Source organism: Harpia harpyja, chromosome 4 (assembly GCF_026419915.1).
Source record: "Harpia harpyja isolate bHarHar1 chromosome 4, bHarHar1 primary haplotype, whole genome shotgun sequence".
Classification (NCBI taxonomy): domain Eukaryota; kingdom Metazoa; phylum Chordata; class Aves; order Accipitriformes; family Accipitridae; genus Harpia; species Harpia harpyja.
Genome location: NC_068943.1, coordinates 73,038,989 through 73,064,697, shown reverse-complemented (window position 1 = coordinate 73,064,697; position 25,709 = coordinate 73,038,989). Strand labels below are relative to the sequence as shown.

The following is a 25,709-nucleotide window of genomic DNA, read 5'->3' as shown; positions in this document are numbered from 1 at the left end:
TCCAGAGGTGGCATGGTGGAGGAGAGGGTGCTGGTGCACCCAGCCCTGCTGCCTGTGCCTTCCCGGGTTTCCCTCCATCGTTTGGAGTCTCTGGTTGTAGCTTTCCTTCATGCAGCAGCACAGGCTTTCTCCTTTTCTACTAACCCCATTGTCACAATGTTAATGATTGTAGAGCCCATGTTGTGCTCAGGCTTTAGGAGGTTCAGTAACACAGGATGCATAAGAGCTACTTTGCAGTGACCCAGCAAAGAGATGTGTCACAATACCTGTTTTAACATAAAGCGCTGCTAATAATTTTCCAGTTTGTGATTGCATGATGCAGGCGATTGCTAATGAACCTACTGCTTTGTCTGTTGCCATTATTGGCGGTGGGAGGAGGAAGGTGGTGGTTGTGACTGTGGGAATGCTGAGGTGGCTTTGCAGGAATTTGGATTCCAGGTTTTTCGTGAGGAAATGAACAAAAAGAAGGAACTGGGTTTAATATGTGCGAGTCCATAAAAATTAAGTTTCTACTGTAAAAGCGTATTCTCCGTAGATGCATGTTGTGTGATTAGATAAAGAGATATGAAGGGCTTTTATTTCTCACTGTCATAAAGAGACTTAACTGTCCCCATTGTCAGGAAAAAAATTACCACATAGTTCACTGAAACACATTCGAACCCAGGAGTTCACAACACAGATTTCCATTATGGAAAGTAACTACTCCAAAAATAAAAGGAGCAGCCCCTACCACACTGCAGTAGCTGTGGTGTGGGTCGGGTGTGGGCACGCTGGCTCTGCTTTGATCCTCTTGAGGTGAGGGGAACATTTTTCCTGGCTTACGGTAATAGCAGACCTTTCGTGTCTACTGCCATGTTTTGAAGCACAAAGTTATAATGTACTATTTTTATTTGAACTAAGATTAGTATAATAGAGTACTTAACGGTTTAAGTTTTGATGACACCTGGATAAGCATTTTTGAGCTACATACTAGTTTTAGAGGCACATTTCCTCTGAAGAGTTTGAGATTGAGGGTTGTATAACCTGTCTGGAAAACAGTTTTAAGCAGGGTATAACTGGAAAATTAGATGCACAAGCTTAAGAATATAATAAAACAATGATTTATAAATCACACTTTCAGGCTTTTTTATGGAAAGTCATACAATACATTGGAGAACTGGTTCCTAATATCTGTGTCGCGATCTGGTTGGAGTCCTCTTGTGGGTCTGCTCTGCCACAACAAGCCCATTAGATTTTGGTGATTTGATTTGCCTGTGGCCCTGCATGAACATGGGGATATGCTATTGAGATCAGTTTACGTGATCAGACCTCCAGGTGGAAAAAAAAATGGTGGTTCTTCTGTGCATGGGTAAACACACACATTGACGCTTACAAGCACGGTAATATAATTATCACGAACATAAATACATCCTTTTCTGTTTCATTATTGTCACTGTATTTATGGTGGTAATACAATGCTTTTTGCTCTTTGGTAACCGCATGCTAAAATTTTATAACACAGCGTTCTCCACCTTCAGTATATTCTCTGTGTGTGGGAGTGTGTGCATAAAGGAGATTAGGTAACTATTTAATGCAATAATAAAAGCAGTACTTTGAAAGCTTTGCAGCGAGTGTGACGAGAGTCAGTAGATGGTAGTGAAAACAGTACCATGCTTGTTACAATATTAAATCGAGAGTACACGAGCAATCTCTTGATTGCGCGATGCTCCTAACCCTTTTGCTTGGAACTGAAGATGCTTTGTGCAGTGCTGATGGGTATGATGGAAACAAAAGATGAAGAAAAGAACAAAAGATAAAGGGTCTAATTTCTGCCCTGTTTACATAAAAACTTCATGAGCCTAAGGGCCAAAGTTTATTTATACTGGAGCAGAGTATGGCCCCGTAGGTTTTCAACAAGAAAGGAAAAAACTTTTGTCATTCCTTCACAAGTTTGGATGAGTTGAGCCTCCTGGTCCTTCCAATGCCAGCACCAAGTCAACCCTGCTGTGCAGAGCTGGTTCTCTGCTCGACTGTAACCCCAGTCTAACTCGACGGAGGAAAAAATGGATTTGAGAACACTTACCATGAGAGCTCATTGCACCACGGTGGCGCTGTTAATAGTCCTTTCAGTGAGTGTACATCCACAGCTGGAGCTTGGGTGAAAACATGTGCTAGGGCTGATTGCATAGCATTACATTGCACTTCAGGAAAAAGGCATTTTGGAATGTTAAGGTATTTTGCTTGCCAGAATAATATCTTAACGGTCATAATATATACCTCTAGATGTGATATGTCATTTCTCTAGAATCTGGTTTTTATGCACTTACAACTGGGAAGATGTTTGGGTGTTTGTGTTCTGTCTATAATCTCTGTTTATCTGTATCTGTTACAGTTCTGAAACACATTCATCCTCTTCAGATTTTGTGCTTGCAGTCTTCCAGCAGGAGCTTCCCGTGTATTCCAACTCAGCTGAAAGGGTTTTTTACACCAGCAATTTCTAGTGCAATCCTAGGGATGGAATGCAAATTGAAGATACTTTCTACTGCTAAATTGAGGCTCATCTCTTTTCACCATCCCTGTTAGACATATTTCATAGTTATCAATATCACTGCATAGACTTAAATGTAGCCTTCAGTTATACAGAATAATTTTTAATACGTGTGAGTTTTGGAGCTTTCAGTGTTTGGCCAGCTTAGTGCAGTAGCTCTGAAAACTGTCGTGGTTTAACCCCAGCCAGCAACTAAACACCACGCAGCCGCTCACTCGCTCCCCCCCCCCCCCAGTGGGATGGGGGAGAAAATCGGGAAAAGAAGCAAAACCCGTGGGTTGAGATAAGAACGGTTTAATAGAACAGAAAAGAAGAAACTAATAATGATAATGATAACACTAATAAAATGACAACAGCAATAATGAAAGGATTGGAATGTACAAATGATGCGCAGTGCAATTGCTCACCACCCGCCGACCGACACCCAGCCAGTCCCCCGAGCGGCGAATCCCTGCCCCCACTTCCCCGTTCCTATACTGGATGGGACGTCCCATGGTATGGAATACCCCGTTGGCCAGTTTGGGTCAGGTGCCCTGGCTGTGTCCTGTGCCAACTTCTTGTGCCCCTCCAGCTTTCTCGCTGGCTGGGCATGAGAAGCTGAAAAATCCTTGACTTTAGTCTAAACACTACTGAGCAACAACTGAAGACATCAGTGTTATCAACATTCTTCTTATACTGAACTCAAAACATAGCACTGTACCAGCTACTAGGAAGACAGTTAACTCTATCCTAGCTGAAACCAGGACAAAAACTGACAATAAATGCTTTGCATTTAAACTGAAATGTATACTCTGTGAGGATGAAAATAAGAAAACTCCTGTTTTATACAGAAGTATTTGTATTCATACATAATATACACCACAACTTGCACGTTGTGATTTCCACTCCATTATTAGGCTCCTTTCCCACCTTAGAATTCATAAATAACCATTGTAAAACAGAAAAAGGCATGGGCAGGCTGCATGTTGTATGTCAGTTGTGGTTTCTGTCTTCACGTTTCCAACTTCAAGATGATTATATGTTTACGCTTCAAAAACTCAACGCTTCAGTGTGTGTTGCGGGAATGTCGTGTTTTATACAAAAGTTGGGGAGAACAATTTCCATGTGCAACATTTTATCAGTTATGTAAGCTGATAATAAAGTAATAAAGAGCCTGTATTTCAAAACCAAAAAAACTGGTAAGGTGAGGAAATCTCTAGTTGAGCAAGCAATCAAAAGCTCACGGTCAACCGTCGCATTGGGGATACCAAGAAATAGAGCAGTTGATGGGCAGTGGAGCAGGGATGCTAGGGCCTGTGGCACTAAGCCATGTTGGCTGATTTCTGACCTGTTCTTCATTGGATTTACATGATGCTTCATGTCAGACTGAGGACTAAATAGGCTCAGAACAGGTATTTGCTTTTTGCTATCTCTTGCATATAAATGTGGGGTTTTTTCAGCATAGCAAACACGATGAGGGATCTCCACCACAGAAGCTGTTTGTGTTCCTGCTTTCCTTGAGGTCACTTGCAATTTCCCCCTGATTTTGGTGGAAGTAAGATCAGGCTGTGTGCAGGCTGCTTATATCCCTTGAAAAATGTTGACAGCAGTGGTAGCTCCAGGTACCGCAGTGAGGGCGTCCCTGCGCAGCTGGAGCACTGGTGTGGCTGCAATAGCAGGCATCTCTCTTCCCCCGCTGGATGTGTTTCCTTAGGTCAGTCTGTTTTCATTTCTCTGGAGAAAAAGGGCTGAGAAAAGGCAGATTTTCTGCTGGTGGGGCATGTTGTGAATCTTTGTACATGGCAAATTCTTTGGACGTTTTCCTCTGTTTTTACATACCATGCTTTCAGTTTCTCTGAGGTTGTGTTTTCCTTATAGAGGAAAATGGCAAATTCCTGGTGTCTCTTCTTGATTATCCAAATTTCTCTGTCAGTGTTGCAGCTTGTATGTGGAAGTTCCTACCTTGCTTGCTGTGCACTGTACAAATACAAATTGAAAGATGCATATTTTCTGTTATATTTCATTTTGTGATGATGTGTCCGGTTCGTTTTTTGCAGAGGTTTGGGGGAAAGGTCTATTTTATTTCTTGTTTCATCAGTGGAGACTGCTCAGTTGTAAGTAGTGCAAGATGGTTCTCAGTCCTTAAGAATTCTGTTTTCTTCTTTAATTACAGCTACCTTTATTCTGAGCATTTTGTAATGAGGCATGAAATGGAGTGTAATCCTGTGTCATCCCCCTCCACTGTGGTGGTGTGTTCTGTTGTGTACCGAATTGAAGGGATACTGGGATGTGTTGGCTCAGTGGGCTATATTGTTTCTTGCTCAGCCCAGATCCAGCAATGTGTTGTTTAGATTTTGTGTCCGGGAGTGAGTATATACGTGCAGATGGATAAACTTTGTAAAACCTAAGCTTTGCATGATAGCTATCTAAACTCAGGAAGTTAACAGAGAACATAAGGTCAAGGACTTAAAATATTGGCATGACGGTGAAGAATAGCTAGCTTCATACCGCATATGGTGCTTGTTCATGCATGAATGAGAAGGGAAAGGGATGCTTCTGCATATCCTTGTTACAGACCTACTCATGATGAGTCTCATTGGGTTTGGTCAGTGTGGAGGTTCAGTTCCTAATTACCAAAATTGAAAGAAAAGAAAGAGGTGGATGTTCTCAGTGTTGCTTTTTCTCTCTGATGGAACAGTACATTCTTCGAGTAATCTTTGCCAAGTTACTTCTGGTTTTTAATCCTCGTCTCAAATATACTTAGAATAGAAAAGATTGTAAAAATTTTCATTTTTCATCTGCCAAACCTAATTACAACTACTGCAAAATGCTTACAGATAGTTGTTTATTTTGTAAACTGCCACGAAAAAGAGAGGGGAGGGGGGTAAAAAGGTATGTTAGCTCCTCTCTGGCCCTTCTGCCTTTCTTAGGTAGATGTTGGTATATGGGTTTGAGCAGTTTAAAAAAAAAAAAAAAAAAGCAATGAGGTTTTTTTTTTTTCTTCTCCAGTCTCATGCCTCTCTCAGGAAAATACCTCTCATATAAAGAGGAAACGGAGGATGACAAAGGATGGAGGTGCAGTGACTCAGTGTCCAGAATTGTATTTCTGTGGCTAGAAAGGTGAAAAGAGAGTCCCAGCTGAGAAGGGTGACTTGCAACTGCTAGGAAGAGGGATTTAGGGGTATCATGTGAGAGGAAGAATTGCCGCTTTCACGGCAGGAAATGGCTGGAGTACACACAGGGACCTTGGCAGGGGAAGGTCAGCACACAGGCTGGCTTCGGGGAGGCCCAGAGGAGGTGGCTGAACAGTGTGGATGGGCTGGGAGCATGTGGGAAGTAAATAATGGAGTTCTAAGCCTGGTTCAGAAATGACAGGGCTCACTCCAGGTGCTGAGTAGGGATGTCAGAGAGCAAAGTAAGCCTTCATGTCTTGCCCCTTGTTTTGATTTTGCTTGAAAACAAATACAGACTATAGGTGGGTAACCATTGATGTGCGTATGAGTCATGTAAAATTATGCCATTCAGGTATTACCAGCAGATGCTTCGAATGGGTGATTTGTAGCAGAGGGCTGGTTAGCTACAACAGGCTGAGGATGAGAGTGAGATTTACCATTTCACTAGAGACAGTCTGATGCCCTGACTCCCTGTTCACATGTAACTCTTTCTGAACCAGCCTTCGCATTTCGGGTTGTACCTCTCAAGCTTTGGAGAGATCGCCACATCTGAAGATGTGTGATTCTCCTTTCTCCTTGAGAGAGTCATACAGCAAAATCTTTGTTTCCCTTCAAGTCCTGATACTTTATGCATGAGGCAGCTTATTTACTGTACATGCTTTCATTTGAAACTGATAATGGTGCATACTGTGAAAAGTGTGTAACATCTTCCTTTTGCGCAGAGAGCTCCCTGCTGGTTTTGTGGTGCTTCAGATGTATCCTGGTACATAGGTTGTCCTGCCACTCTTCTGAGTTCATGGTTTGGTGTTCCCTGAGACTGCAATCTCTTCTTTCATCTCAGAAGCAGAGTCTGTGAGGAAACTCCTTCCATCTGAGACTTTCTTGTGTTACAGTCACTTTTACAACTAGGTGAGATGTTTTTCTTTGGCATGGCAACTCCCCTGACAAATGGTTAGTTAGCGGGATGCTCTCCTTTTGATGTTTCAAGTTGCTATGCATAGGGAAGTTGCTCAAGTGAGAACTTAGCTTACTTTCCAAGTCCAAGTGTCTTTATGTACAGTTGTTGTCTTTCAACCTGGGGTTCAGGGCCTTGGGTCGGTCAGAGTCAAGCTACTGGGTTTTGTAGAGACACACAAATTTTGCAAGCTTTATTGACACTGGGGTTCTGCCAGCTTCTGCTTTTTATGATCTCTTTAGCCACATGGAGCTCTTCAAATTGCTTCATGCTTCAGTTTGGGGTGTCTCTCTGTGATGTGCAGCACTTGAGTAATGCATTCAGTCTCCAGTAAAAGCAACATAGAATCATAGAATATCTTGAGTTGGAAGGAGCCCATAAGGATCATTGAGTCTAATTCCCTGCTGCTCGCAGGACTATCTAACACTAAATCGTATGACTAAGATGCTCCTTGAACTCTGACAGGCTTGGTGCTGTGACTGCTTCCCTGGGGCACCTGTTCCAGTGACCGACCCCTCTCTCGGTGAAGAACCTTTTCCTAATGTCCAAGCTGAACTTTGCCTAATGCAGCTTCATTCCGTGTCCTCGTGTCTGTCATCAGTGGGCAGAGCCACTGGACTGACAGCACCCACAGGCTTAAGCACTCCCTTGGAACAAGCGCATGGCATCCTGCTTACTGGGGAGTTCCTGTAAGTAATAAAGTGCATGTTGCCCCTTCAAAGAAATGTGTGCTTGAAACATCTGGGAGATAAGGCAACCACACACTTATTCAAGCCCAGACTCTAGGATTTGCTCTGTAGGTAAGCAGAAATACTTCTCTTTTATTTGGGTAAGAGGCCTATTTAGCCTAATTAGGAAGTGCTTTTGCAATGATAAAGCAATATGAGCACACAGGAACGCAAAAAGCCCATCTTCACTGTACACAGATAAAGGGAAATGAGCAAATAAAATACGAGATCCCAGAGTAGAAAGGATTATAAGCTGGCAAGAGGTAGAGTTCTTATTGCTAGGTTGATATCCCTAATTGATATAAACATGAAGCCCTGTGCAATCTGGTAGTTAAAAGATATGCATCTAAATAATATTTAAATAGATTCTTGCATTTTTAAGACCCACTGGAGTGTAATTGTATTCAACTTAATTAAATGAACTGAAACCCCCGGATGACTATGCATTACTGCTCCTAAATAAAACACTCTCCAAAGAGACTTCAAGATACTTAGTTAAGGCGATAAAAAACCTGAGCCCACTGCCATGAAGTTTTGCGTGAGCAGCTTTATATTTAGTTCATCTGTATTGCTACCTACAGTGGTTGAGAGTGTGTGTTAACAGCGCCGTAGCCCTGCTAGAGTCAAAAGCCGAGGCTTTGCTGAAGTGCTTCAGGGCAGAGTTGTCTTTCTGGTTTTACGTTATTTGTATGAATGCAGGGTGTCTATTTAAGCTAGCTTATTAATGCCACCAAAGACTGGGAACCCCTCTGCACCTATGCCAGCGGTGGGCACCCGGTCCCTGCAGAAGCGGGGGTTTGCGGGGGGAGCATGGGCAGGCGGGATGGGCGGCATCAGTGAGGGGGGGCCTGGGCGCAGCTTGCTTACAGCAGCTACAGGAAACCATTTCTTCTGTTGCTAAGATTATGTGGGGAAACATGGATTGCTGCCATGCTCAATTACGGTTGTTTCCTTTCCTGATAAGAGACGGCCCGTCAGGAAGCGGTAGGAGTGAAGGCGAGGTTAGTCCCTGGGTTCGCAGAAGCATTGGGTGTATCCTCCAGGCTGCAAGCTGCTGAATTTCTAGCAGGAAAAAATAGAAAAATAGCAGAGTTTGAGAAAGCGGTTTAAATGTCGACATTCTGGTTTTCCACAGCTGACAGCTAGGCTGCCCTCTGCGCTTGCAGCAGTAAATCAAGGGCTGTGTACCCTGTACCGCTGGCCACAGCAACCAGGATAGCCAACTTCCATATCTACTCCCAAAACAGAAGAGACATCCCTATTGGGCTTTGGTGTGCAGAACAGTATTTTTTTCATGCTTTGTGAAGCTGGATTTTGGGGTAAAGGCAGATACTCCAAGATTCCCTTTCCCCCTTACCAAAACCTTCACATGGGTAGCAGGAGAGTGCCTGTCTCTTGGAAGTAAGCCTCTTAAATGGCACAGGGAGGGATAAGTAATTGTGCTTACTGTCACACCCAACTTCATAATAGCGTAGTAGCATTTCTAAACGTTGGAATGCTCATCGCTGAGCTGGGTGCCGCGTGAATAAAGGCGCAGTGCTGCCCTGTAGTTCTTGCCATGTAAGTGCAGATGAGGCGATAGGCTTGTCCAGGCAGAAGAGACCTGGGGCGACCACATCCCCGCTGGGCTTTCCTGGGCACTGGCTTCCCTGCGGAGCGGGAGAGGGCTGGGCTTTCTCCTCCACTCTCCGCTAATTGTAGCTGGGGGGAAGGTCCAGTGCACGGTTTGGCTGCCGAGGTGGTGAGAAATTAGGGAAGGCATGGAGGGCTCTCCTCCTTTATTGGTGCATCCCCGAAACCAGTACCACCAGGTTTCAGTGGGCTGGGGGAAGCTGTGGTCCTTTGGGAGGGCCAGGCAGGAGACCCAGTCAGGATCTCAGTCCTGCCTCTCGAAAAGGCCGGGGAGGGAACCCCAAACCCAGAGAAGTAGAAATAAAGGGGCAAGGAGCACACAATGGTGCACCGAAGAAGCAAGGGAAAGGGGCAGGGGGAACAGAAAGAAGGATAAGAAGGTTTTTTTGAGTGAACTGTCTTTTTTCTGGGCAAGGTATGTCCTGCTTGTGCCAAACTGTCCTGGTAAAAAGTTTAAGATAAAGATGGTTATTCTCTACTACCATGACACTTGGAAAAATAAATGAGTAGAGAGGAGCAAAGGTCAGAGTAGGTACTTGTCACTGTCACTGGTGCTTTTATACAGCACCTAGCACAAGGCAGAATGAAATACCATTTCTTCCACAAAGAAACTACAGATTGTAAGAGCTTCTTAGTGTCGGGGGCAGGGGGGGGAGAAAAAAAGCATTCCATGGGCCAAAACAAATATAGTGCATTTTATTTGGAGAAACTATTTAAGGACCACCAAATTGGATAAAGAACTATTTTAGTAAACAAGCAATTGTCTTGCCTTGGGTAGCATGGTGACAATTATATTTGATATTATTGTTATGCCCCTTATGCATGTACCTGTTAGGAACCAGTGTATGTTGTGTCTCAGGGAAGAATTAGCTTGAGCAGTAAATATGTAAGGTATAGGGTACTATGAAGATTTTACTGCCATGTGTTGATGCAATAGAGATTCACAAATCCAAAGTTTAGTAAGTGCTTTCTTTTTTTATGCTTTTTTTATGATGTTGATAAGATACTTCATTTACAGGATAAAAGGATTAGGTTAGAATAAAATCCCATATAGGAGCAGAATATTAGTGTACCAGTAGATAGTATTAATATTCTGGATGTTGTTTGTGAATGGAGGTTGATTTACAGACAAATAAATAGAGTTGCAAAACCAGTAGAGAAATAATTTCCTATTCCTAAAATAAAATCACGCTTCAAATACTTCTCAGCATACTCCTAGGAGTATGTTTATGGTGAAACCCTTTATTTTATGGTAGTTTCTGACTTTTTTTTTTCCCTCAGTTGAAAGTGACACCATTATTTCATACAGTGGAATATTGTTAGGATCTCAGTGACTTAGATTAGGGCGTTTTACTGTTTTATTGTGTTTCACCAATACATCTATCTATAAGGGAATGCCCCATAGTGATTACTGGTATGAGGTAGAAATCAGTTTAGACTATGCTTTTTGTAGTAAAACTTGGACATAAACATGACCAAAGTTTGCTTTCTCTGAATCTACCATGTGACTTTAAGACCTTGGGAAACACTGTAAACCAGACTTGCTGAGCTTACGCAGTTGTCCTGAGATAATGTCTTCTCAGTTTGTTTTGACTTTAAATATCCCCCCCCCCTTTTTTTTTCTTGACATGTTTTCTGTTTAGTTTTTTTTCAGGCTACTGTTTTAAAGATTTGCTCACACCCCAGTTATGTAGACCCAAATGTCACAGATTTGTTTTTGTCCTACTGTGTTACTACTAAGTATAAAGAAAGGATACAAATTTTAATGAGACCTCCTTCGCTATTGCAGTTGATATGGCCAGCTCACTGAGATTTACTTTATCATCTACTTCAGATGTTTGGGTTTTGCATATCTATTTCATTAGATTCTAACTTAACTCAAACATGAAGCCACCCCATAACATATGCTAAACTTCCCAATTCTGAAACAAATATGTCTCCATCTCCTTAATGGTGCTTTAATCACATATATGTTCATTGCTTAAGTCTTGCCATTTGTTTCTGCACCAAGTGTCAGGGTAGAAGCCCACTGCAGCTGGTGTGCGTGAAAAGACACGTTTCCACTCAGTTTGAGGAAAAAGCCTCAGCAAACACAGTGTGCAAAAGGAGGCGGCAGTAAGAGCAAGGGAAACAAAACTAATGAGAGGTGATGTCAGGTGCAGCTATTACATGGCTTAAGGAGTTGTTAACTTATTCTGCTTTACAAGCTGGTAATGATAACCTGTGCCTGACTGCTGACCAGCCTGGTGGGTAATGGTGGCCTGGCAGGTATCAGAGCAGACAAGAGTTTTGAGTTACATTTTGATGAGCTTAGTGGAGATCACCTTGGGGAAAGGAGGACAGAAGATAATATGCTGTTATTAGGCAAGCTGGACAGTAAGGGTGCTTTGAAGTAACTTTTCATGAATAAATTTGCATGTAATCTTGTCTGTCAAGATAATGAGCATGTGAAAGAGCTGGTTCTACTTGTGATAAATACCTACTTTTTAAGTATGTTGGAATGTACATTTGCATAGGTACAACTTTTTCGTTAGCATGCATATATATACACACACATATTTTTATTTTTTACATAGAGGACTTCCTTGGTTGCATGCCAGAGAGAGGGATCCCAGTAGTGTGCTTTCAAATTGCTTTTAATTTACAGAGGGGAAAAACGTAAAACACATTCAGAACGCTTTTCCACAGATGCTTTGTTACATCTTCTTGACAAAGGCTTCAGGGCTTTACAGTGAAAAGTGAAGGGGAAAAGGATTATGGTGCTGATGGTGAAGGAAACACTTCATTTGCACAATTTTGAAAAGGGCAATAGTTTGTTTTGATGTAAAGATAGGGCAAGGTTTCATATATATATTAGAAAAAGCTTACATAGCTCTGTAGTTTAATATAAAGTTCTGGGTCTAGGGTGACTGTGCTCTGAACTCAGTGGGCTGTATCAGTTATTTCAGATAACTGCTGCAAAAGCTTTTATATCAAACTACCATTGTGCATTCTGCTTATTGTACAGAATCTAGAACTGTTTTAACTGTGCTGCAGAGAGCTTGACACAGTTTTATTAGATCTATTTTTGTAACTCTGTCTGTAAAGCCGCATAGCTTAATGACTCAACCCTCAGATGCCATAAAAATTAATGGAAAGTCTTCTATTGAATCGGTCTGATCTGTATGTTCTCTTTGTTCTCGCAGTCCTGCTATAGAGAGGTCAAAGGAACCATGACAACCCTTCAGCATCCTCTAAAATAGCTGTTCTCAATATAAAAATGTCATGACTTCGACACTGAGTATTTTATGCCTTCCCCTGAATATCAAGGCAAGCGCTGGACTGCGTGGCCTCGCGCTTCTCTCTCATTCACATTTCTGACCCCGCTGACTGTCAAGACAGACTTTGAACCTGTCACTTCATGGATAGTGGAATTGTTAGTTCTGCTGAATGGAAGATTGTCCTTTCTGAGCCCTAGGAAAAGAAGGGAACGTTTCTCTAGCAGCTTGTTGGGTTTATTTTTAATGGCAACCATTTTGAAGCTAAGCCAGAAGGCAAAACATCAGCCTTATTCCTGGCAGAAATACATTGCTAGCAAGGGACAGGTAAGAGGGTCAGAAATGTGTAACATAAAATTATGCTGAAGCTCTGCAGGTTTTCCTACAGCTGCCTGTCCTCATGGTGCAAGCCTGTGTTACTGTAGCAAACTGAGACGCAAGCCCTAGCCAGAAAGGTGCACACAGGTTTAACTCTTCTGTTTTGAGAAGGTTTGGATATGGTTTATATCTGCCTCCTTAGAAAGAACTGTGGGGGAACGTGAAATACAGTGTGTCTCTCAGATTAATCACCTGTAGCCTGAATTCATGTATTAGTATATTTTGCAGTGCAGGGAGGTACACTGCCAGTCCAAGGTTGCCTAGTGAAGGATGCACAAGTTTCTCGAGCTTCTGTGAGCCTGCATTAAGAAAAATATCTAAAAAGGGCTGGTATCTTATTCAAAGTTGTCCCATGAAAATCTGAGCATCCCTTGCTTTCTAGGTAAGCTAGTTGTGCTTAACTTTAAACATCTCGTAGGATATGTGGTATATAGATGAAGTCCTGTTGAAAACCGTGTGTTTATTCGGCACAAAAATGTTTCCCTTCAGCAGATGTTCTCATTTCACCACTTTTTTGGTCCCTTCTCCCTCTTACCCCTCTCCTTTCCCCCAAAAAGCCTGTTTGCTCTGGCCTGTGTTCTGGCTTTCATTTACGTACTTCTTACAGCTATCCAAACCAAAGGTATTATTGAAACGCAGGGTCATGTTCCACAGATTTTTGGTAGGCGTCCCTGTTAAGATCCAACTGCCAGAAATAAGCTGCTAATGTTTACAGTGACTCTCCACACAGTAGTCCTGTGTTTCAGGCACAGAAATGGATTTTTCTCATCTTGGGCTGTGAAGGTCAAAAACACGCCTTTGCCAGGGCATGATTGCAAAGCGTTGTGAAAGAGCATCTTCCCTTCGTCTGTGCCCTCTGCATAATTTATACTTTAATAGGAAAAAGTCAGATTTTTTTTTTTTCCTCCCAGTTTCTGACCTGTTCCTAACCTCCCAGTTTATGCAAGTGCTGTGGCCATAGCTGGAGTGGTTTTTAAGTTAGGAACTTGTATAGTTGCATTGTGTGCTGTAGTCTGCATTGCCGTGTACAGATGGAGACCCGTCTGTCTTGCTGACCAAACAGTCTTGTAGCGTGCACATCTTTTTTACATTTTTGAGATTCATGCAGTTACATGAATTTCACTCAGTGGCTTGGAGGGTGAGCACATATATCTGATAATCAAGACCTCTTCCCTGACATTCCTAACATCTGCTGGAATAGGAGGAGGAGGATATGCTGGAGTATGCAGTTTTGTAATACATTTTTCAGAATCTGAGATTGGAATGTACAAATTCAAATAGTTGTATTTTTGGTAGCTTTTTCTAAAACTCTTATTCTGCATGGAAATTTATGCAGAAAGTATGTATGCTGTGCCAGTGCCTAGTATTTAGGTTCAGATGCAGGTTCATGAAATGTATGTGTTTCTTAGCAAAGTCCATTATTCCTCCTTAGCTAATGGTGGTTTTATTTTATTAGTATTATTAATATGTGAATGTATTTTTATTTAATTTTATTGCTAGCAGAGATCTCTGACAAAACGTTTTTCTCCTTTACACTTTCAGATGTCAAATACAAAGGATTATGCCAGCGCGTTAAACCAACTGATGTGCAGTGACCGAGAAATCCTAACTTTATAATAAGTGTCAAATCGGTCCAACTTTTCTTTGTAGTCACTCCATTAACAGGAATCCCAATGGATTCCTTTGGTATTCACATGCATATCGGAACTAATTCTCTGGGAATTCCAGGGCAATTCATCATTTACTCTGTGTTTTATGATGCCAAAAAAAGTTGCATGCATACACTATAGGATGGAAATTTAGGAGCATATTTAACAACCAAAAATAAAAATGTGAGATAACTTCTGTTTTCATTAGAATATTTTATTAAATCTTCATGTTATGTTTAACCCTTTAAAACTAGTGGGTTGTTTACTTTCCTGGCTATCAGACTTTTTTATGGAAAGGTCTCAGGCAGTAGTGAAGTCTTAGGAGAAACATGTTGTAACTTTTTACAAATAAATTAAAGCATTTCAGGAATGGTATTTCTGCTCAATATTTGTGTTGCTTACAGATTTTTTCCACCAGAGAAGATCTGTGGGACTACATAGCTGGAACATTGCAGTTTGTATGGCAATAAACACAATTGGTGCAAAGCAGTCTTCATGGTAGGGCTTTGCTTAACTGTTAAATTTGTAACAAAGTGAGAGAGTTTATTGCGAGGTCTTGGTTTTAAAAACCTTACTGAACTAAAGCAGTTATGAGTACATCAGTGGCTACTGAATTACAGATAATCAGTAAGAATAAATTTGAAAGGTGTGTCTTTATTCATCACTCATATAAGCTGTTTCAAATACGGGCCCGTCTGTCAAAATGGGACATAGTGGTACATAAGGCTTATTATGAATTGCAGTGGCTTATTATTTTTGGTATCAAATAGCTGTATGCTTTTTCCTACCTGTGAAACTAAAATGGCAGTCCATGTTTGTTTAGACCCTGTTGTAGTATTGGAATCAAGCCCACAACGTAGAGCTGTTAATGAGGAAGAAGAGGAATGAAAAAACTGATGGGTTTAGACTTTTATTTCTATTATCTTAAAAATCATCTAGGTTTTGGCTTGCATATGAAAGCAAGAAAGTAAAAGGAACTTATGAAAATTAACATTGGCTCTTATTCTTTATACATCAGAGTGAAATGTTTTTAAAATATTATTAGTTATGAATGCTTTTATTGTTCTGTTTTTTTAATAATGCTAGGGATTTTTTTAAAACATTTTGGACAATTCCTTTGACTCTCTTTGTAAGAGAATGAATGACTTCTCAAGCTGGAGCTACTGTTTTGCATATGAATATTTTTAAAATACTCAACTTGAAAACAAAATAGAAATACAAAGCACACTGGTGGTGATTTTGTGTGAGACAGTTTAGAACTGTTTGGAGAAGTTGGAGGATCAATATAATGAATAGACAAAATGCCACAGTTCAAAATTCATCTTCTGATTAGTTGTACTTGCTGTTTGTTGATACCTAAAGTAGGTTGTCTTGGCCGTTATCAGTGCAGTAGAAAAATGAAGCATCTTCTCTTTTTTAGTTTTGCCATGTTTTTAATAGTACTTGAAGAATAAAGGAGGAGGATGGAGATAACTATATGTAGGGATAAAATTTGGGGTAATATCAGTCAGATATATGATCCTTTGTTAAGTTATGACGTTATTTCCTTACATGTAACATGAGAGGATGCTGTGGGGTATGAAATACTTGCTATCTTTGGCTTGGCTTGATTTGTGTATCTGTATTTCTTTTGACAAAAGCAGTGCTTTCTGGACACCCGTACGCATAAATTCATAAAAGAAGCTCTTTGCCACAGAGACAAATGATCTAGTTGGCATCTTCCACTGCAATTTCCTGGCAAGCTGAGATGTAAATGCAAATATTTGTATTTTTGTTCTCATTTTTTGAAGCTAAAGACTTCAAACCCCAAGCTGTCCGCATGTAGTTAGGAGGTTGTGTGCTGCTTTTGTGGAGTGGCCAACTTGTAAAGCTACCCGCCCTTGGCCTGGTAACCCAGCAAAAGTGTATGGCAGAGTTGCAATGAGTATATGTTTCAGTTATCAATTCTCATCTCTAGGATCTTGTGTTTTTTCTGTTCCTTCATCTATTTTTGGATGTTAAGCTTGCTTTCACTCAGGACTAGTCTTCCCCGAGAGCTGGTATGAGCTGTATTTGGAGCACAGCCCCTAACGTGAGTCCCGAGCATTGACAACGATCCCTTCTGTCAGCCAGGCAGGCTGGTGCCTGCAGCTCAACTTCTCTGGACGGTGCGGCACTGGCGGACTGGGTCGCTTGTGAATAGGCCTTTCTTTGCAGCCACGTGCTCGCTAGCGGTGGGGCCACCCGTGTTCTGTGGGCTTTAATTGGGGTGCTGCAATCGAGCTAATTTTGCTCTAGGGACAGTCACAAGCCTTCAGCCTTGTAGAGACCACCTTTTAGAAAAGTGCAGTGAACAGCACGCCAACATAAGTGAAAAATGAGCGCTTGTTCAGCTTTGTTTGATCTGTTGTGCAGCACCATTGCTATCCTGCGAGCGGTCTGTGACCGTGGACCTGAGGAGGTCCAGGAAGGTGCATGGAGGAGCTCTGGAGCATGCTGTGATCCTCACCTCGGCTCCACCCGGCTCTCAGCTAAGCCAGTGTTCACTTGATATGTTTGGCTTTGGAATATTTCACTCAGTTTTGGAGTTATGACTTTACCTTCATGAGTCACACCTATTTCCAAGCAGGTGTATTATATGAAATTTAACAGTTTCCAGAATTGAGAGAGGAGATGGACTGATAAAGTAAATAGGCAGATTCATATTGTTCAAATAAAATGATGGTTTCCCGTCTTGCCCTTCTATCATTACTGTTTCCAGCTCCTATACTCCTAACTAGCAAAGCTTATCAAGGAATAAACAAACTCTGGCTCGGGAAGATACTCCAAAGTGGGGATTTTTGGTAACCCTTGGAGAGGGATGTTTGTTATGATGGAGTGGCTGGGATTCAGATGTCATGTCGTCTCTTTGGAAGTCATACAGGTTTTCTTACTGCCCGCAACAGCGAGCAAATGAAGATTAAGTTTTGGTTAAGTTTTGGGGTTGCTTTTTCTGTTTGGTGTTCATTTTTCTCCCTAGCACTGCAGCAGTCATTATCCCCACCGAGCGCGCAAACCTTGCGAAAGCAGCTCGTTGTGCGCGTGCGATCAGCAAGTGTGCCCTCAGCCACCGCAGGAGTGTCCACTTGCACAGGCAGATGTGTGGAGCTTGTGGCACAGGTAGAGAGTCAAAGTTTCTTCCCCAGCTTGTTGGGAAGCAATAGATGGCAAGGAGGTGGCTGGAGGAAGGCATGTGCTCTCTGCCTGCTGAACGGGTAGAGCTGCTGCTCCAGTAGAAAGGCAGGGTAGCACTGTCACACTCTCAAAGATGCTGTCGTCTTGTCCTTGTAAACTATGCACTTGCTTAGCGGTGTGGAAAGTTGTTCTAGTTCTGGAAAGTTTGAAGTTCCCAGAAGTGTATTTGCACTAAGGAATTCAGTCTTTTAACGTTTGAAACGTCTCCTGTTTGAGATCTTTGGCAGGTTGAGAGATAGGAAGTACATAGGTGTATATATAGCAGAGGGTGTGTGTATAGATGTATTTACTGTAGTTATTTTGCTCCTGCTGCTCCAACAGGTGACATGCAAATTGTTTTCCACCTGTACTGTACACAGTAGTTTTAAGAAACTGCAAGCTGTTCTGAATTTTGGGAATGTGAGCTCTACAAAACTTCCTGGGGAATTTGAGATACCTGTTGCGCATGTGGAATTGCACTTTAAAAAAGTAGAGAGTGTGTTTCACAGAGTCTGCGGTTTAATAGGCTTTCGCTCCGATTTAAACTGGAATGTTTTTTCCGATTCTGTGGAAGCGATGCTTCATTAGAACAGATCTGCCTCTTCAGCATAGTCAAGAAATAAGCAGGACCACATGCTTATTTCCAAATGGCAAGAGCTTCAGTAATGTGTGGTTTCTAATTTAAAAGATTTCTTCCTAGCTTGTGTGCTAAAATTCTGCATTGCAAGTTATGTATATTATTAGCACAATTATTTTTAAATGATTTCTCGATTGCTTAGTTTTTTCTTAATATTCAAGACATAGTTTTATATTTATCTGTTGCATCTATTCACAGCAACAATGAAATAACACTGCGGTGTATTCTTGTTCTTCTCTCAGAATATGCACAAAGTGTAGATTTTTGCCCTTTAAAGAATGTATACAATAACATATATGCTCTTTCATAAATTAGACAGAGAAACAAAATTACTCCATCCCATCTTTTGGACCTATTTTAAGTGCGTGCATATTTTACCAAAGAAATTGTTAATTCACCCTGCCCACCCCCTTGCCCAGCCCTCTATGGCATACATATCTGAAGTTTAGAAGGGTTTCTCATGTCACTTAAAATCCAGCCAGTTTTTTGGTTTGGTTTGGTTTTTTCCTTATTTATCTGTCATTTTAAAAGTATGAATTTTGACTGTAATTAACAAATGATTACAATTAGATTCCTGGCTATAGCCATTTCATTAACAGGGTAGCAATCCTGTCTAGCAAAGCAGACATCTAGGACTGAGCAAACCATGTTTCCTCCTCCAGTATATCTTAAAAGAGCAACTGGCAGAGTGTCTTTGTGGGTGGCATAAACTGGCCTGTTAAAGTCATTTGGCTGGAATTGTTTGCAGTCTGGCTGATTGTGCTTATAAGCAAGAAGTTTAATGTTTTAAATAGCTGTTAGTCATTGTCAAGGAAAGCAGGACTACTCCCAAGTAAATAAGGTCAGTGAAACGTATGTAATGACTGGTTATTGGATGAGTGGGCAGCTGCTTGGGAGAACCAGATGGAATATGAATATATGTAGGTGGGAGGGAATTGAGGCAGATAGTGCCCGGGGATATGTTGTTCCACCGCTGTGCGTTGCTGTCTCTGTCTTCTCTCTTTGTGTAGGAATTAGCAAGGTCCCACCTGATTCTGAGGAGCTACTGTGGTACTGCAGTTCCCAACTTTTCTTGAGTGTTAGCATGCTCGGGGCTAGGAATTGAGAGGATGACCCAAGAGCTGTGTGCTGGGTGTGCTGCAGGGAGGGGGTCTCCCTCAGAGTTGTGGTGTTACCTTTAAATTAGAATTTTAAAACTGATTAACCTCTTTTCTTTTTACTTTGTCTCCACCATAGGATGGGTCACTGGGAAATATTGATGACCTGGCACAGCAATATGCAGACTACTACAACACCTGCTTCACGGATGTGTGTGAGAGGATGGAAGAGCTGCGCAAACGGAGGGTTTCCCAAGACCTTGATATGGTATGTAGAGAAGTTATGACTATATTAACAAATGATTGCCATTCATGTCCCAGATGAAGAATCAGTTTCTACCCAGGGAAATAACTGTATGTGATTGTGTTCACGCACACAAACGTTTCAGCCAACTCAATTAAACACTTGGAAATTAGCAGGATTAGTTTTTTTCTAGTTATTTGTTATGATTCATTAAGCCTGGAGTCTGCATTTCTTAGTTCCTCTTTAATTAGAGTACTTTTTACTTGCGCACACTTGCTTGCAAACCTCAACTCTTGGAGGCAAGATAGGGTCTGACAAAAGCATTGTTTCCTTGCTACAAAACGCTCCCAGCGTGAGCACAATGAAACCGTGTGCTGTCTTTTGCACTCCAAGGTGCAAACACTGGTTTCAGGCTCCCAAATGTAAGCAGTCTTCAATTTTGTGAACCCTTTTCCATTATTACGTGTCACAGAACCTGTAGCGGGGGACATTGAGTCACTGAGTCCTTCAGGCTGGAAGGGACCTCAGGAGGTCTCTAATCCAACCTTTGGCTGAAAGCAGTGTCAACATTGAATTCAAACCAGATTGCTCAGGGCTTTATCTGATTGGGTTTGAAGACCTCCAAGGATGGAGGCTTTGCAGCCTCTCCAAGCAACCTGTTGTACTGCTTCACTGTCTTCATAGCGAACTTTTCTTTTTTTCCTGATACTCTGAGATACCTCCCATGGCAATTTATACCCATTGTCTCTCCTTCTCATGCCATGCACCACTGTGAAGAGCCAGGCTCCATCTTTTGATAACCTCCCCATAGGTACCAGCAGGCTGCCAGTAGGTCTCTTCAAAGCTGTCTTTTCTCCAAGCTGAATCTCCCAGCTCTTCTTGCAGGGCAAGGGCTCAAGTCCTTGAGCACCTTGGTGGCCCTCCCCTGGACTTATTCAAGTTTATCAATGCCTGCCTAGCACGCAGGACTGCAGAGCCAGAGGTAGTGGTCCAAGAATGGCCTGACAGATGCCAGGGAAGGGGGAAGAATCGCTTCTCTTGATCTCCTGGCTACCCTGCTGCTGACACGGTGTGGGGTGCTGCTGGCTGTCATTGCTGCCTGGGCATGCTGCTGGCTCGTGCTAAGGCTACTGTCCCCCAGGCCTTTTCTGCAGAGCAAGCTGGCCCAGCCAGTCGGTCCCCAGCCTGTGCCAGTGCATGGGCTCGCTCCTCCTCAGGAGCAAGACTTTGCATTTGTCTGAGTTGAATTTCATGAGGTTCCTGCCAGGCCACTCTGAATGGCAGACCTGCCCTCAAGCGTATTGACTGCAGCCTGAGGTGGGCATCATCTGTTACCTCGACAGGGGTGCCTTCTGTTTCCTCCTCAGGTATCTAACAGGATAGGCCCCTGCACTACTCTGCTTGTAACTGACCTCCAAGTACGGCACATTAAATGCTACTCTTAAAGCCCAGCTAGCCAGTTTTTCAGCCATTCAGTTGTGTAGACTCCCTGGGGAGTCCCACTTTAGCTGAAACTAATCTATATGCAGGTCATCTCCATACCTCGTTTTTGTTAGGTTTAAGAAGGAACCTTTTAGGAGGCCTATCACAAAAACGTATTGTGTTTTCACTTGTTGGACGATTTCCTTACTGTCCTGTAACATCAGTAAATGTTTGTCGCTGCTTAGGGTATGTATTACTGATTGCTGTGCTTTTTGCATTGTAAACTCCTTTGTTAGTTTTCATAACATTCATACAGATCACCTGTGACAGAGAAAAAAACTTTGTCTGCTTTGTTAGATCTTCAGTGTTAAGTTTGTGTTTCCCAACAGTATCATAGACTTTTACATACAGACTTACAGATATTTCCTTCAAGTCTTGTCTTGCAGAAAAACAGGTTATTGAAGGAATTAATTTTTTTTGTCACTTGTGGTTTTGCTGTGGTGGTAATTTTTGTATAACAAACAGAAACTCGTAACCAAAGTATAGTTAATACCTCTACTGAGGCACAGCACTGTGACAGAGCCGGCATGGGATCTGATCACAGTTCTACAGTTCCTCTACAACGTCAAATCCTTTAAGACAAATTTGGGAGCTGAAGTTCTAGAATTGTGTCTTCTGCCTTTGCTTCCCCAGATCCTAGCACTGACTAGCAGCAGGGAGTGGTTTGTGTCCTTTCTCTAGCAGCTGTACCTGATGATGTGGATTACTTAAGGCTACTTTCTTCTTGGGATTCCAATTTAGCAACTGAGAGGCTTCCAGAGCTTGTATGGACTACGAACTTCGGTTACACAATGAACAGCTGCAGGATCAAGGCAAAGAGAGTCATCTCCTCAGCCCCACTGAAGTTTACTAGTTCCTTCTTTATTTTTAAATGAAAAAAAAATCAAATGTATTTTGCAGATCTGTTGCTGCCAAGAAGTTCCAAGTGTTAAACAAAAGGTTATTGCAGGAAATCTGTTTGTAGACAGACCCTTGAGGCTTCTGCAAAGAAGCTGATGGCACAGAATCCTGGTTCTCCTGAAAACCCCCACGCTCGGAATGGCTGGTATTCTGGGTAGCTGTTGGCAGCAATGAAACCCCCTTTCCTGGTGCTCTTGGAAGGCAGCTCCTGTGCTGGGTAATGTAGTGTGCCTTATGGTGGGAGAGGACTCCCTTCCATTTAGACAGATGGGCCTAATTTGGCTTCATTCACTTCTGAAGCTGCAGAAGCCAGGCTGGGGAAAGCCATGTGAGCTTAATTAACTCACATCAAAGGTGCAGAGCTTTATGCTGGTTTAAATAGATGTGAGCTAACCCAAGACAGACCAGTGAGTGATTCACTACCTCATTCTGCTTGAGAGAAGCTGTAGTCAGAGAAAGTGGCTGTGTAAAAGACATCCTGGAGATTCCTCTTCAGTGGCTCTCATACTGAGTTTGCTCACTCTAGTAGTCCATTGATGACTTCTTGAACTGTCACGTCAGAGAAAAGATATTGCAATTGAAAATGACATTAGTGGTCAATTTTTGCTATGTCTGTCACCACTATAATACAGTTTCTGGACATCAGATAGCCATTCTGCTGATAACACATGAGACTATAGATACTAGCTCACTTCCACAACAACAGCACCCAAACAGCGCTGACTGCAGCTGAAACTTGCTATCATTAATAAGTAGGCAGGCTTGACTTAGGTACACAGGGAGTGGGAAATGGCCATGTTGACTAGAATGCATTTTCAGTGTGGTAAAGGGGCATGCCTGTTTATAATCTGCTGTAGAAACAGGAGTTGGTTTAAACAGTAGAGCTGCTGAGGTGACTGCAAAAGTACTAATGTGAAAGACAGCACAGAAGAGCAACTCGTTTGTTGTGATGGTTTTCCTCTCTTTACAGCTTGAGGAAGGGTAGTGTATTTGCAGAGGTTTTGGCATAGTGAATGGGCAGTAATGCCAGGGGAAATGCCAGCTTCGTAGCATATCCCAGATGTGCTATGATAGCAAATATATGCAGCCCCAAAATTATCATGCACCAATAATATTGGTACATGTTAGTCTAGCCTGGCTTTGCTCTGCTGTACATTGCTCTCCTAGCATGGGTGAGGAGGAACAGTGCTGTCTATATACCCTCTCTTCCCAGCGGTGGGGTTGCCCCAGAGCTGGGGATGGGCGGTACTTCTCCCTGCCCCTGTCTTTTTGCTCTCTTTAGCAAAGTGCTAGAACAGAGCAGAGCTGATATGCATATAGTGCTAGTGCAAATTTCCAGGGGTTTGCTGGAGTGGAGGCTACTGAATCATGAGAAGGGCTTACCACCATAGGATAAACCCAACCCCTGCACTGAGATCAGGTCTAAATGAGGAATAAGGGGGCAAGGGGGAGAGTCTCTGTTGACAGCTATCTCAAAGCTACAGATGCTGTGTGCAAAAATTTCATAAAGCAAAAGGTATTGGGATACATCTTTAGATTTTATAATCATGAAAGGTGAGGCAATCAGCAGCTGTGGTATAGCTGGGAGACTGCAGCTTGATTTTTGGATGGCAGTTCTGATGTCTTCCTCTGAAATGCAGTATGAGTGATAAATGATACATAGCAGGAACATGAAAGGCCAAAGTTAGGTTTGGAGCTGCTTTTACTGAATGCTCTGAACAGAGAGAAAGAGTGGGTCACCCCAGGGATGGAAACATCCTCTAAAAGTTGCACGGAGAGGCTGTGTCAGGAGGAGCAGTGTAAGAACAAAGAAGTGCCTGAGCTGGCAGAGCTCTGCCAGGAACATGTATTTAGCGCCGGCTCGCCCAGATTGCCCTTTGTAGTGTGTCCACTGGAAGGACAGAAATATGAACTGTTTATTGCTGCTTCTGTACACTTTGAAATAATTTTAAGCTGTTTGGGAGCAAGTGCTGATATCTTGATTGTATATTGTACTTTCTAATCAGCTCTCCAGCCTTTCCTATCAGACCACGGCCATTTCGGTCTAGATATCCTGCTCTGGAGTTGAATTTTTTAAAAAATCACTTGGTAAAATTGTTTGGGAGAGCAGCATATCTTGTAACAAAACAGTAGCTGCAGATGGAGCTGAACAGAGTATTTTTCCAAATGGTAGTGCCGTCAAGGATTGTTAGTTGTCCCTAACCACGATAACCGCTTTCTGCGTTTGGAATTTTGCCTCTGTTTTCGTAATAGAGAATGTGCTTGGGTTTGGACATTAATGTTTGTGAACAGCATGGGAGTTGCCCACGTTTCCTAGCATTTGGCCTATTCCTGCGCACCATGTGGTTTTTTGGCTGAGGAAAAACTGCAGTTGGAGTAGATATAGTAGATTTTCAGGCCCATAATGGATGTATCACTGGTAATATTGAGCTGGGCATCTGCTAAAACGCAGTTACGGCCAGCAAAGTGACTCTGTGAGGATGGCACCTTGTTACTGCTCCTATCTGCTTCCTTTGCGTCTTCAGGATCATATCTGCCTGGCTCACTGACAAAACCAGGTTCGCCTTGCCTGTCAGCAGGGCAGGACGACATTGATATAGCTGTGAAAGAGCAAACTGCATTCTGCTGACTCGTCCATCACTGAGAGCGGCCAGCTGACTGCTGCTGCCAAGGTCTGTATTGTAGCTGATGAAGTCAAAGAACAGCTTGAGGTTTTTCTGATGGACTCTGACAGCTACGGTTGTGGCACTGAAAAGTTGCACTAATCTTTTGACTTGTAAATTACATAAATTTAAAATGAATGCCACTGGACGGCTATAAGGCACACAAGTATACCCTTTTTTCCCCCCGTTCATTTAATTCATTTTGATGTGCAAAAGGGGAAGTGTTCAGAATCCCTCTGTATACATGGTGGTAAAGTACAGTGCATGTTTTTTGACAAATTAACTTGCTTAATCCCGTGTGTTTTTACAGTACCTGCACATATACACATTCAAAGTCAGAAAACAGAAATGAATGTAAAACCAACATAAGTTTCTTGCCTTGCTGCCCAACAGGTATGTAGTCCTCATAAGTCTTGGCTGTGCATGGTTTTGAAAGACACTCAGCAACCAGTTGTTTGATTACAAATGGGGCTGACCATCTAGATAATGTCATCATGTATAAATGGCATGAGTCTAGCAAGGCAGAGTGGAGGAAAAGTGGCAAAAATAGAGTAATTTGAGTCATAGAGGAATTAGGCTTTAACGTTTTTGGAGGTGTATTTGGTTGATACGGTACTGCTGGTTGGTGATATCATAAGACTACTTGAAAAACTAGCCAACCTTCACTGAAGGAGACTAAAGTACCCAGAACTGTTGCAGTCAGTGATTGATGTGTATTTAAGAAATCACTGTGGGAGTTAGCCACCGAAGCTGGAGTTGGGATGCTGGACATCTTTGTGGAGTCTCCTGTCCCTGCTCTGTAGGTGGCTCTAGCCACATCGCTATTCTTTGCATCTTACGTACATTAAAATCTCAGGATCCTAAAATAGACTGCTTATTCCCTGCCATGAAATGATCAGCTCTGCTTTGCAAATGCAATACTGGCTGCTTTTACCTTTGTCCTGAGAGGACACCTCTATATCTTGCTGGAACAGGATCTCACTGTTTTGTTTTGTCTTGCTGGCTGCAAAGGGCCCTCCAAAGTATAAACAACATCTGAGTTGGATTAAAAAGGTATCTACAGCACAGAAAAAGCTGGAGAACACACAGATAAGACTTACTAAATTTTGGAGAGTTTCCAGGCCTTATCAGGCAGACACACAAAAGAAAAAGTAGCAGTGAAAGACCTGGACTTTCAAGCATTATTTATTTTTTTCTCCAGTATAGCTTGAAATAG

The 25,709-nt window shown here is 42.3% G+C and overlaps 1 protein-coding gene across 4 annotated transcripts in view; it reads left to right on the top strand.

The window, feature by feature from the left end:
• LOC128140631 (SAM and SH3 domain-containing protein 1-like) overlaps window positions 1-25,709 on the top strand; it is a 575,076-nt gene that overhangs the window by 451,952 nt on the left and 97,415 nt on the right. For all 4 annotated transcript variants that reach the window (XM_052784771.1, XM_052784772.1, XM_052784774.1 and 1 more), the window contains one exon: window positions 19,344-19,472. In XM_052784771.1, coding sequence (XP_052640731.1) covers window positions 19,344-19,472 — 129 coding nt within the window. The remainder of the gene's footprint in view (window positions 1-19,343; window positions 19,473-25,709) is intronic.